Source organism: Salvia splendens, chromosome 17 (genome assembly GCF_004379255.2).
Source record: "Salvia splendens isolate huo1 chromosome 17, SspV2, whole genome shotgun sequence".
Taxonomy (NCBI): Eukaryota; Viridiplantae; Streptophyta; class Magnoliopsida; order Lamiales; family Lamiaceae; genus Salvia; species Salvia splendens.
In genome coordinates this window covers 19853346-19866003 of record NC_056048.1, presented here as the reverse complement: position 1 = coordinate 19866003, position 12658 = coordinate 19853346, and the positions used below count along the sequence as shown (strand labels likewise).

The window sequence follows — 12658 nt, the reverse complement described above, 5'->3', positions numbered from 1 at the left end:
AGAACATAAAACATTCAAGGATGTCTCTATAAAAGAGAAACAACCAAGAATGAGTTTGTCCCACATCGAAAGTGGAACATAAAACATTCAAGGATGTCTCTATAAAAGAGAAACAACCAAGAATGAGTTTGTCCCACATCGAAAGTGGAACCTAAAACATTCAAGGATGTCTCTATAAAAGAGAAACAACCAAGAATGAGTTTTTCCCACATCGAAAGTGGAACATAAAACATTCACAGATGTCTCAAAAAGAGAAACAACAAAAAATGAGTTTGTTCCACATCGAAAGTGGAACATAAAACATTCACGGATGTCTCTATAAAAGATAAACAACCAAGAATGAGTTTCATAAAAAAAAACATTAAATAAAAAAAAATTAAAAAATCCACTGGACGATGCGTTCGGCGATCCGGACCCTGCAATGGCGCCGAGCGGATCGCCGAGCGCCCGTATATCGCCTAGCGGTAGGCGATTTTTTTTTTCGAAAAACCGCTAGGCGGATGCAATGGTTCGCCAAGCGCACCGCCTAGCACCGGGGCTCGGCTAGGCGGTGCGCTAGGCGCCATTGTGGATGCTCTAAGGTCCAATTGCTTATGTTTTGGCCTATTTATCTCCACCATAAATTTTATATTTTAATTAAGAATAATACTATGTTTTTCTATATATACTTTTAATATTGAAAATATCTACCTAAAAATAATTGTACAGTTTCATGTTTACATCTATTTTATTTATAAGTTATTTAAATGTTAATGTTAAATATAGTAGTATACTTTAAATATTTATAGAATTTTAATATCATGAAGATATTTATATTTTGATTTCAAAAGTAATTACATATTAAACAATTAAAATAATAATATATACTAAAAAATAAATAACTATAAAAAAAGAAAAATCGAAAAGTAAGCAAACATAAAAGAAACGTATTTATATACTGACTTGAAAGGTAACTATAAATACTAAGCAATTAAAATAATAAATAGAAGTATAAAAAAATAGAAAAAGAAAACAAACATAAAAGAAACTAAAAGGATTTTCATGTAGTATTCAAAGTTCAACTTTTCCAAGATATTTAATGACTTTGTGTATAAGGGTATATTAGTCTAAAAAATATTGATACTTATAAGATGAATTAATTTAAAATAAATTAGCATTTAATATATTATTTTTTACTAATTTTTTTAGTTTTATGACTAGCCACGTCATAACCATTCAGCATCACTCTATACAAAAACCCATAAATCGCAGGCGCAGTCACACATTTCTCAGTAACTTCGACCAACTCTACTGCGTGGTGTGTTCATGGTTGTATTTCACCAACGGGGCTAATCCGAATTGCCGAACTGGACGCGCCTTTGGGTTGATTTTTCATCTTATACAGATCTTGTTGATTGGAGTTTGTAGATCTGAGGTTTCTCGATTGAATCTGGGTTTTATCTATCTCGCGATGAACACGGCTTATCCTCTGCCCGTCACCGCAGCCCAGGTCCCATTCCCCTCTCTTCTATAGCAGCATTTGAAAGGTTTACAATTAGAGCAGCGTACAACTGGATACACATGCCTCTGAATTTTATTGTCCCTTCTTCTGAATAAATGCTTTTGGAAATTGGAATTTGGAGTCGTCTACACCTTTGGCTTCCTGCTTGTTTCAGTATCATGCAGTAGAATAAAGTACATGGTTTATCGTCTGATTTGCTTAATACAGAAAAAAATTAATCTTGCATATTCAAGGATTGGAGACATAGACTAATGCGATTACTTGTTGTTTCATCTACTTCTCAATTGTGTGCAATTGCAATGTAGATATGTGTCATTGATGGATATTGTTGGATTCTTGCTCATTTTTTTAGGTGGGTACATACTTTGTTGGACAATACTATCAGATGTTACAGAATCAGCCAGATTTTGTGCATCAGTTTTACAGTGATTCCAGCACCATGCTTCGAATTGAAGGAAACACACGAGAAACTGCTAGTGCTATGCTGGTAAATTTTTTGAATCTTGTAGCATGTGCATATTACAAATTGGAGTAGTTAATTTGTTCTGTGCACTAATTGATAACTCAGAATATGACCTCTATCAATGTTAGCATTCAGTTTTGGTTGTAATCTATCATTGGCATAACTCTTTCTTATAAAAAAACACTGTTCAAACTGCACTAGACATGAGCTGGTATCTCAGCAAACTTGGCATGATTGTTGACATTCAATGATAAAATAAAGATGCTACATTGCCACCACATTCTACAAGACTTATAGTGTTTCTGGTATGTTATGCATTCTAAATATCACAGTATTTCTTATGTCTCATGCTAAGTTATTCGTTCTATCTTTAAATTGGCAATTTGGCATAGAGATTGGTACTTCTACTTTCCCTTTCTCCAACTGTTTGTAGTTACTGGATGAACATCTCCGCTAAGCATGTTATTATAATGCTCGAACCCAACTGGTCACATGACACAACACTTTTTTAGAATGGCTGGTGTAACGTTGTTGCAGCTTTATTTATTGTTAGAAACTGACTTCATGTTAAGCCCTCATTCTCTTAAATCTTTGCAGCAAATTCATCAACTTGTCATGTCTTTGAATTATACGGGGATAGAAATCAAGACTGCACATTCTTTAGAATCATGGAATGGTGGTGTTCTAGTGATGGTTTTGGGTTCTGTTCATTTAAAGGGTTACAATGCGAGGAAGAAGTTTGTGGAAACCTTTTTCCTAGCACCTCAAGAGAAAGGATATTTTGTTTTGAATGATATTTTCCACTACGTTGATGAAGAACTAGCTCTGCAGCATCCGCTTGCCTATTTACCTCAAGGCAATCTTGATCAGAAGATCTATTCTCCAACTATAGTTACAGACCAAGGTTCATTTTTCGAAGTCTGCCATTTTTAAGGGTTAATCACATTGTGTGTTTCCAACGTTTAGAGTTTTTTTCTTGACACTGTTCCCAACTAAGGTTTTCTCATAAAAAATCCTTAAATTTGAGAAAAAATTGATTTATTTTCCCCTTGACATAATCCGATGACAGAGTGATGAGTAAGCTTGCCAATTCTAACTTCTAAGGTAGATTGTAGTTTAGTTGAGGTGTTTTTTTTCCTGCCTCACGTTTCATAGAACAAAAAAGCTATAAATTCCACCTAATCACACCCTAATTTGCAGAGCTTCTCCCCTTTCTCACTCTCTTTGGCTCAAAGCAAATTAGAGTATAAGCAAACAAGATAGAGGAGAGGGAGAGAAGTGAATTTTTCTTCAATTTAGAGTGATTAGGTGGATTTCTTTTCCATGAAACAATATTTTGTGGGTTAGGTGGAAAAAATTCCACCTCAATAAACTATAATCCACCTAAGAAAATGGCGAGGTGACTCATCATTTCGTTGCTGTTTTATGTCAAGCAGGGCAAAAATACACTTTTTTCCAAAGTTGAGGGTTTTTGTGGTGAAAAACATTAGTCGGGTCATTCTCTTGAAAACGGTGAAAGTTTGGACACAAAACATGATTATAATTTTTATTTAATCATTTCGTGTTTCTGGTACACACAAATTAAAAAGTATCGTCAAGTAATTCACTTGGTGTTAATTATTTTTATGCTTATGCAGTATCAAATTATGTGATGGGTGGAGATATCCAGTCTAGGGAGTTCACATCGCCTGCAAAGATTGAAGAGAACGGCCCTATGAACAGCTATACCTATCAAGAGGAACATATACAGCAAGTTCCCGAAACAGAAAAGATCATTGAGGAGAACTTTGCAGTTCACTCTAATGGTTCAATTCAGGGAACGATGAACTCTGTGCCTGGCCATTTCTCGCCACCTGTTGATGAGCCTGCCATGGAGCCACAAAAGCATACATATGCTTCTATAGTATGTTATCAACTCAAAGTTTCACAATTCTTGCATATTATTATTTGCTCAAATAAGTGTGAACTCATTATCGTTATATCTCTATTATTTTTATTGTCTGTAGTTACAGGTTAAGGGGCAGTCTGCTCCTGCAGTGACTTCTCAACCTTCATCTAATAAGCCTACTACTCCAGATTGGCAACATGGGTCTGAAATCCCTAGCCAGCCATCAGCTGTATCATCAAACCAAATCAAAAAGTCTGGAACTGAAACCTTTGATGAAACAATAGCTATGGAAGATGAAGGTGATTATAAAATTCAAATTCATGTTTTCTTTTTATGAGAGTTTAAGCCTATGATGGTGGTGCTAGCTACTATTAATGTCAACTGGTTCTGTATTGCTATTTCTTCCGCAGTTGAAGTGAAGTCAGTGTATGTAAGAAATGTGCCTACCACAATGTCTGCTTCTGAAATTGGCGAGGAATTTAAGAAGTTTGGAAAGCTGAGACCAGATGGTGTAGCCATTAGAACCCGAAAGGTTTATCTCGAAGCCTTGCCTTTTCCCCTTTCTACATTTGTAAGTCGATACCTAAATTCTATTGCATTTTTGCAGGATATAGATGTATGCTATGCCTTTGTTGAATTCGAAGATAGATCCGGGGTGCAGAATGCAATTAAGGTTTGAATATTTGCTGTTATTTATCTTATTTTCCAGCAGTGTGCTCTTTTGAGTGCTTTCAAATTTTCAATTGATGCAAAGATTTTAATTGCTTTAACCTTCACAGTACTAGTAAACTGAAGTATAACCATTGGATTGATATGGACTAGATGATTCTTAGACATCTTAAGTAGTAGCAAAGACAATATTAATTGTTGGTTTGGGTGCTCTGTTTTCTCAAATTGTAGTCATGTATATGCTCTTGTATAGTAATTGGTAAATAAGTTATAATCACCTTTAATTTGGTCTTTCTACTCCTAATACTCAATTTGTCTTTCCAGGCATCCTTGGTTAATATTGGTGGGTACGAACTGTACATCGAAGGACGGAGACCTAACAGAAACAACTCCATCAGAGGCGGAAGTATGTATTAATTCCTTTTTTGATTGTCATATTCTGCGCATTGCACATTATCTTTCATAGCTCCTGTCTTAGTTGTTTTTATGGTTATCCATATCAAGTTATCCTTCGAAACAAGTCAAGTTCATAGGAGCCAGCTATTATGACCAATGTGCTCTCGAAACGTTTGGCTCATTGGTATTGTTTTGAATAGGAGTAAGGGGTAGAGGCAGGATTAGCTACCAGATAGAAGGAACGAGAGGGCGGTTTGGAGGACGTGGTTTCAGCAGCAAGGAAAGCAATCAAGACGGGTTTGAGCGTCCTTACAGCAGACCGAGGAGGAACGGTTTCTATAAGCAAGAAAGGCCCCATACCACAAGCCAGCACGGATCGTCTAACGGGCAGCACTATTCAGAATGAGTTGCCATTTTGCAGCTGAGGGATTTCTGTCTTTGGACAAGTAATTTTTGAGTATTACATTTACTGTCATAGTTTTTCCCTTTTCCTTTTTAATTTACATCATTTAAGAAAGCAAATTAATTAGATATGCTGGAAAAGGATCGTCGTCATCATATATGCTCAGTCGAGGCTATCCATTTGTCATTATTTATTAATATTATTTTTTTTCCGGGTTACTAATGAATTAACTATTTAAGAATAACTATGTTTTATTTTGTTTATTTTGGTAGGTTTCACCTTTCTACTAATGACAACTCTAGGCATTTCATGAACACCTTAAATAGCAATTGTATAATCAATGGTCCAATAAGATTGGTGTCTATCATCTTTTTATTTGAGTTAGATCTGATCGATGGTCAAATAATTGCTTTGAATGCATTAACTCTAATTGTGGCGTATACATAATTACATATAGGACTCTAATGGTGGCGTATACAAAATTACATATAGGGATTGTGTTTAAAAATAAATAATATTAGAGTTACACTATGCTCCCAACCTTGTGCTGCCATGTGGCACATAACATGCAATATTGTAAACACTACAATGCAATATACATTTGCAGAGCTGTAGATGAATTTCGGTAGATTGAACGATAGTTATAGACATATCGCATTTTATGTTGCTGGGTTTTGCATTGTAGATATAGACTGTTTTGTTTGCATTATATATAGACGAATTGTATTTATATATAGTTTATTTTGCACCGTAGACAATATATGTTTATAATGCAAAACTCAACAATATAAAGCTATGCAATCTGCAAAAATCCATCTACAACTTCCACAAATTTATGTTGCATGTTGTGTTTACACATGACAGTATGAGATTAAAAGTACATTATGATTCTAATTAAGGATGCGCCATAGTATTTTCCATTACATATATATACAAGCCTAATCTATATATGTGGTGGTTGAAATAGTAGCCTAATTGATACCCAGGCTATCTTGATAAATCCAAAAATCTGATCACATATTTAATCCACGTGAAATGGTATGCTACATACCTAGTATGATCATTATATATGAATATTATTCTTGTTAGTTTTATTTTTTATATTTAATTTTGATTTCTTAAATTTTACAAAATAAAAAAAATCAAAGCTTTGTTCATTTTTGTTATTTTATTCATAAAATTAATAACCATTTTACTTAACAAAAAAATAATACTAATATTCATAAAATTATAGTACTACTAGTTTTTGGTACTAATTAAAAATATAAATTAAATGTCCATGCCCTAGCATACAAGTTGCGTATATGTAAATAATAAGTATAGCATTACTAGTAGAAGCAATTCATTAAATCTTCTAGTATCTATGACTTAGCTAGCTGACCATGGCCGCCTATAAAAGGAAGGATATCATAGAATGAAAAATCAAGAAACATAGCAGTCGAGCAAAGCAAGTAAGAATCAATGGCATCAACAAATGTACTTGTAGATCTTCTTGAAGCTCAAGCACATCTCTGGAACCACATTTTCAGCTACATAAACTCCATGGCCTTAAAATGCGCGCTTCAACTAGGCATACCCGAGGTCATCCACAAACACAACCACCCCATCACACTTCCTCAACTCGCAGATGCCCTCCTCGTCAACAAACTCAAATCTCATGGCCTCTATCGCCTCATGCGGATCCTAGTCCACTCCAACTTCTTCCACTACGAGGGAGAAGCTTACTCTCTCACCACGGCTTCACGTCTTTTACTAAGAGATAATCCTCATAGCCTTGCTCCTTTCGCACTCGTCTTCACCGACCCCATCATGATGGACCCCTTCCATCACGTGAGTGAATGGTTTCGAGACGAATGCCTCTCTCCATTCGTCACCAGAAATGGGACGAATTATTGGGAGTTTGTGGGAAGTGATGGCGAATGGAACCGGTTGTTCAATGAGGCCATGACTAGTGATGGACGGTTCGTGGGAAGCATGATTGTTAAAGAATGCAAACATGTTTTTGAAGGATTGAAATCCGTTGTAGACGTTGCTGGTGGCTCGGGGGCGGTTGTGAAGACTGTCGCGGAAGCTGTTCCGGGCTTGGAGTGCATTGTGCTGGAGCTTCCACATGTTGTTGCTGCCATGGAAGGCTTGTCTGATCATGAGAATGTCAGATTTGTGAGTGGTGACATGTTTGAGTTTATTCCTCCTGCCGATGCTTGTTTCCTCAAGGTATCAATTTTTATTCAAACATACCTATGATTTAGGCTTCTATCATTTTTCAATTGTTATTATTAATTGACAGTGGATAATGCACGGATGGAACGATGAAAAGTGTGTTAAGATCCTGGAGAAATGCAAAGAAGCGGTGATTGGCAGCGAAAACGTTAAAGGCGGAAAGGTGATTATTGTGGATATGGTTGTGGATGTGGAGAAGGAAGAAGAGAAGGGAACTGGAACTCAGCTGTTTATGGATATGGTGATGATGGCTCATTTTACTGGGAAAGAAAGAAGTGAGAAAGAGTGGGCTAAGGTGTTTGAAGCTGCTGGCTTCAAAGATTATAAGATAACTCCTGTTTTGGGAACAAGGTCTGTCATTGAGGTGTTTCCCTAATTGTGTTGGGCTAAGGAGAGTATATTTTACAAGTTTCGCATTAATGTATTTTTATCATAAGGCATACATTAAATAAAGTTATTGACTAAGATATTTCTTCTTTGGAAACCCTAATCTAACTAATATACCTAATCACAGATAAAAATGATAGTATAAATATCATGAAGATTAATTCAATAAATTCTATATATATCATGAATCTTAATATAAAGAAACAGAACCAAATTAGATCGGAGAAATTTAGAAATCAAACAAACAATAAAATCGAGCCTCCTCTCGAAGCAGTTCATCAATATAATAAGGTCATGACATGAAAATTATGAAGCACACAAAACATCGAGCCTCATTAAAACCTCTCAAAGCAGCTCAACATAAAGATGATCGAGTAGGAAAAAGAGTACTCGTCAACATAATAAACATCCAAAAATAAGAAATGACATTACATTACAATCCAACTATAGTCACATGATAGTGCACATGCTGGAAAGGCTGGCTATGGTGAGGGCCATTTCCACTATTTTGAATGTGGTAGTCACCATTTTCTGGGGGAAAAAAACAAGAAATTAAACATGCATATTTTTATAATATATAAGAAAAACAAAACAAACAGCAACATAACGCTAACCAGTGGAGATATTGTTCCACTTGAAGAAGTCTGCATGTTCGGACCATAACTCGAAGGAATATGAATAGGATGATTCGCGTAATATGTGTGGGGAGTTGAAGGTGAAGCTGTATGATACGCAGTTGCTGTTTCTCGGGTTTGTCTCATTTTCATTGCCAACTGCGCCACATAATTATTAAGCTAATCGTAATATCCTGAAACTAGATTGCAAATCAACTTTTGTGCTAGTTTAAGTATTACTAATACCGACCGTGTTCTTCATATAATTAGTTTCCGGCTCAGAATCTGGTCTGGGAGTAAGGAATTTCTCTTGCTGTTTGGTGAGAGTCGATGAAAACTTTTTAATATCGATGCGATTGTTGGATCCCATGGATTTGAAGTAGTTATCTGCCATGCCCTCCACGGCCGGGGAGGCTGTTCCAGCTTGGCACTTGGCTTCCTCCCACATTTTTTCCAACTCCTTCTACATATATACATAAATCTTCAATATATTAATTAGCCATAACAAAAATGTAGATATTGATATTAATGAAAAATGATGACCTTGGATGGAAAGGTTGATGGATGAGCAGAGATGAGGTCGCTAAACTTAATAAGAAGAGCTTGGTCGCGCGACAAAGAGGAGGAAGATGAGGATGAGGATGAGGATGAGGACGAGGAGATCAAGGGATGTCCGTGTGGGACCTTTCCTGTGGAATTACAATCATGGCAAAGGGAGAACCTGTGATCAGCAGTGTTGAAGAAGCATTGGAAGCATGAATGAGCAGTGCCATAAATAAGTATGGAACAGCCGCGACAACGGAGGATGGTGATGGCCTTTTTGATGCTGTGGTAGAAGAGCAGCAGAACATCGTCGAAGTCGAGGAATCCGTCTCCGTCCAAATCAAGTTGCTTGAAAATTTTTTCCTTGGAAAGACTAGATTCAACACCCTTGTTAAAGTCTAACGCCCTTATTTTTCCATCTCTTTTCGACTTTAGTTTCTCATAAAACTCACTCGCTTCTCTTTTTTCACTTTGGCTTGCTCTCTCATACAAACCTCTCGCAATTCTTCTATTCCCTTCCCCCATCTGTGTGTGTGTGTGTGTGTGTGTGTGTGTGTGTTTAGTTATATGTTACTTGCAATGATACGTATGGGTATGTCATGCTTTTATAGTAACGTTGAAAAGGTTTGGTATAGCATGCATTTATTATTATAGAATGATTTTTTTTCTTTGATTTGGTTTCGTAAGCCTGCTTTTATATTTTGTTATGAACTAAGCCTTTCTTAACGTGATAATTTCCCTAAAAATAATGGAAAGGTCAACTGTGGAAGTTAAACTGCTCATTTAAAAAAAATAAATAAATAAAAATGTTCAACTGCTCAAATTATTAAAACCCAGTTCTAAGTCTTTCTTTACATTTTTCCAATTTTCATGTTTATTTACGATTGAAGAGACTATGTCCGTATAGAAAGTAATAGTGGTCATATGTAACTGTAATTGCAATTCCGGTGAAATTACTTGTAATTAAGTCAATACACAAATACTCCATGTTTAATACTACCCGGTTCCTTCCTAGTTTAGAGTCTTCTTTTTTGGTAAAGAGTTTAGTGAATTGAAAAAGTTATTTTTATATATTAAGTAGTTTTATACCATCTGTCCGTTATTAGGAGTCCTATTTTTTTGCAGCACGAGTTTTTAGAAATGTTAAGAAAAGTGGGTGGAAAAAATATTAGTGAAATAGGGGTACCACTTGTATATATTAGTTTTAAATGAAAAGTGAGTGTAAAGAGTTAGTTGAAAATGAGACCCTATTACCATTTAGGGTAAAAGTGAACTGGGACTCCTATTCGTGGACGAATTAAAATGGAAAAATTAGACTCATATTCGCGGAGGGGGGAGTAATAAAATATGAATGATAATGAATTAGTGAAATTTGACATCCCTAACCCGAAACATGCATTATTTTGCATATTATCATATTATATTGTCATTGCATATTAAATTGTCATTTTTACTATAGTATATTAAGTGTGTCCCATAGAAGATGTATTTAGTGTTACGATCAATCAGTATAGTCGAATAAATAGATAGTTCCTTTCACGAGAATTTTTATGTAAGTGTATATAATATATAATTAGTATCGATTATTTCATTTGTATTAAATGATTAATATAAATGTGTATGCATGTGTTATAACGTGTGCATATGTAAATGGGATTATAGTACTATTCATGTATGTAATTTACATATATACATATTAATAATTTTAGTTTGTGGATAGACAAAGATTACATACATTAAAAAAATAAATAAATGTGTGTACGTGGCGTAGCAAATGCATTACTATGTATTATTTTGTAGTCTAATTTTTTTCAAAGTTACACGTTTCTACATTTTCCTTTTATACGTGTTTTTAGTATAAATATAAAGTACTATGATACTAAGTGACTCACCTAGTTTTGCAGTTGACTGTATTAGGACTATATAGTATATTCTTTTTTTTCATGAGAAGGGAAAAAAGAGGAGATTGGAGGAAGTTACAGTATACATGTATTAAAAGGGACGAAAGTTAGGAGAAAAAAAAAAGAGAGAAGAACAGCAGAAGTAGAAAATAATAAGGAGAAGAATATTTAGAATTTAGACGTAACAACTATGTACAATTTGTGAGTGGAAAACGAAGAGAAGGGGGTCGAGTTTTTGAGTAATTTATCTATCGTGATAAGGTATGTATAAATCACACTTTTAATTCTACATGTTTTATTTGCTTCTTTGCTAGATGTTAAACAAAATGAATGATTTGATTATATGATGGGATCCAATATGATTATGTGTTATTTGATATAGATGGTGGAATATGACATGGATATGTTATTGGTGCAAATGATATGTTTATGATACTGATTATGTGAATCATTGGATTAAAGAGGATCTGTGACAGCCTTGTACTGGATCTGAAATTTTAGAGGGACCTATGAGTCCAAATACAGAGGGACCTTCGGGTCAAATACAGAGAGACCTTAGGGTCATATAGGAATCCCGGGCAGATACCAGGCTTGACTGGTACAGAATAATAAAATGAATAGAGTGACATATGCATATGAATATGAAATGGTTTGTTTTTAAATTATGTTATATATTGTTTCTGATTATATGTATTGATAAAATAATATGCTTGATGTTTGTATCATGTGAGACTAAAGGTGGAAATTTATATATACTGAGTTGTGGCTCATATAAACCACTAAATTTTTCAGGAATAAGATAGCAGTAAAGTTTTGAGTGACGTGGGTCATAGGAACTCCACGTGTTATCAGGTTCGGCGGCTGACGCATATTGGCAACCTTCTCATCCTCATCATTTTGCATGTAGATAAATGTATAGTATATAGAGTGGTGAGAGAGTTCCACTGCTTTACAGGATATTTTGAAATATGTATCGGATAAGTGTTTGCTTGAACTTATATAATATGAGTGTTCTATGAATTAGACTTGTGTATTGATTGATTTTATGTTAAGGGATTTATTTATTAAAAGAGTATACGTCAGAGGGGTTGAGGTGTGACAGTTTAGGTGGTATCAGACCAGGGATAAGGATCCCGCTGGGACATTGCATCCATGCATTGCATATGATACGTATTGGTTATAAGTTGCATTTGCATTTGAATTATCAGGAACATGGATATTCCTGAACATATGTCATCGAGGAGAGAAGGGTCAGCCGCCCCGCATAATTCATTAACTGCAGAAGCATCTCATTCACCTGTTGCATCATCTGGGGGTAGCCAGCCAATACATAGGCGGGTTGAACAAGAAGTACAGGGACTAGAAATGAGACCAAGGGGTAGAAATTTAAAGAACTACGAAAGATGGGAGCCGTTGACTTTGTTGGGACTACTGATCCTGCCGAGGCTGAGATATGGTTGAAGAGGACAGAGCGTGTGTTTAATCAGATGGGTTGTATTGCAGAAGAACATTTTGATTACGCAGTGTCTCTTCTTCAGGGCGATGCTTACTATTGGTGGGAGACTGTCCCACGAGCTATGATACATCCTCCAGTACTCAGTTGGGATGACTTCTTGAGAGAGTTCAGTGATAAGTATATGCCACCAGTGTATCGTGATGAGAAGCAAAGAGAG

At 35.5% G+C, this 12658-nt stretch overlaps 3 protein-coding genes across 4 annotated transcripts; 2 read left to right on the top strand and 1 right to left on the bottom strand.

The window, feature by feature from the left end:
- Nucleotides 1–1251: 1251 nt before the first annotated feature.
- Nucleotides 1252–5564, top strand: LOC121775277 (nuclear transport factor 2-like). The gene is made up of 9 exons (XM_042172336.1): nt 1252–1489; nt 1854–1988; nt 2562–2868; nt 3602–3867; nt 3971–4151; nt 4263–4384; nt 4460–4525; nt 4846–4927; nt 5118–5564. The coding sequence occupies exons 1-9, from the start codon at nt 1451–1453 to the stop codon at nt 5321–5323; spliced, it is 1404 nt and encodes a 467-aa protein (XP_042028270.1). The 5' UTR covers nt 1252–1450; the 3' UTR covers nt 5324–5564.
- Nucleotides 5565–6740: 1176 nt separating this feature from the next.
- LOC121773694 (8-hydroxyquercetin 8-O-methyltransferase-like) lies at nt 6741–8005 on the top strand. Its single transcript, XM_042170599.1, has 2 exons — nt 6741–7534; nt 7608–8005. Exons 1-2 carry the CDS (start codon nt 6782–6784, stop codon nt 7914–7916), a joined length of 1062 nt encoding a protein of 353 aa, XP_042026533.1. The 5' UTR covers nt 6741–6781; the 3' UTR covers nt 7917–8005.
- Nucleotides 8006–8173: 168 nt separating this feature from the next.
- LOC121773695 lies at nt 8174–9634 on the bottom strand. Of its 2 annotated transcripts, none has more exons than XM_042170600.1 (4): nt 9085–9634; nt 8792–9004; nt 8542–8700; nt 8174–8458 (listed from the first exon to the last, which is right to left on the bottom strand). In XM_042170600.1, exons 1-4 carry the CDS (start codon nt 9607–9609, stop codon nt 8378–8380), a joined length of 978 nt encoding a protein of 325 aa, XP_042026534.1. In that variant the 5' UTR covers nt 9610–9634; the 3' UTR covers nt 8174–8377. The 2 variants fall into 2 exon arrangements, with proteins under 2 accessions (XP_042026534.1, XP_042026535.1); XM_042170601.1 differs by having other exon boundaries at nt 8792–9001.
- Between the last annotated feature and the right edge of the window lie 3024 nt (nt 9635–12658).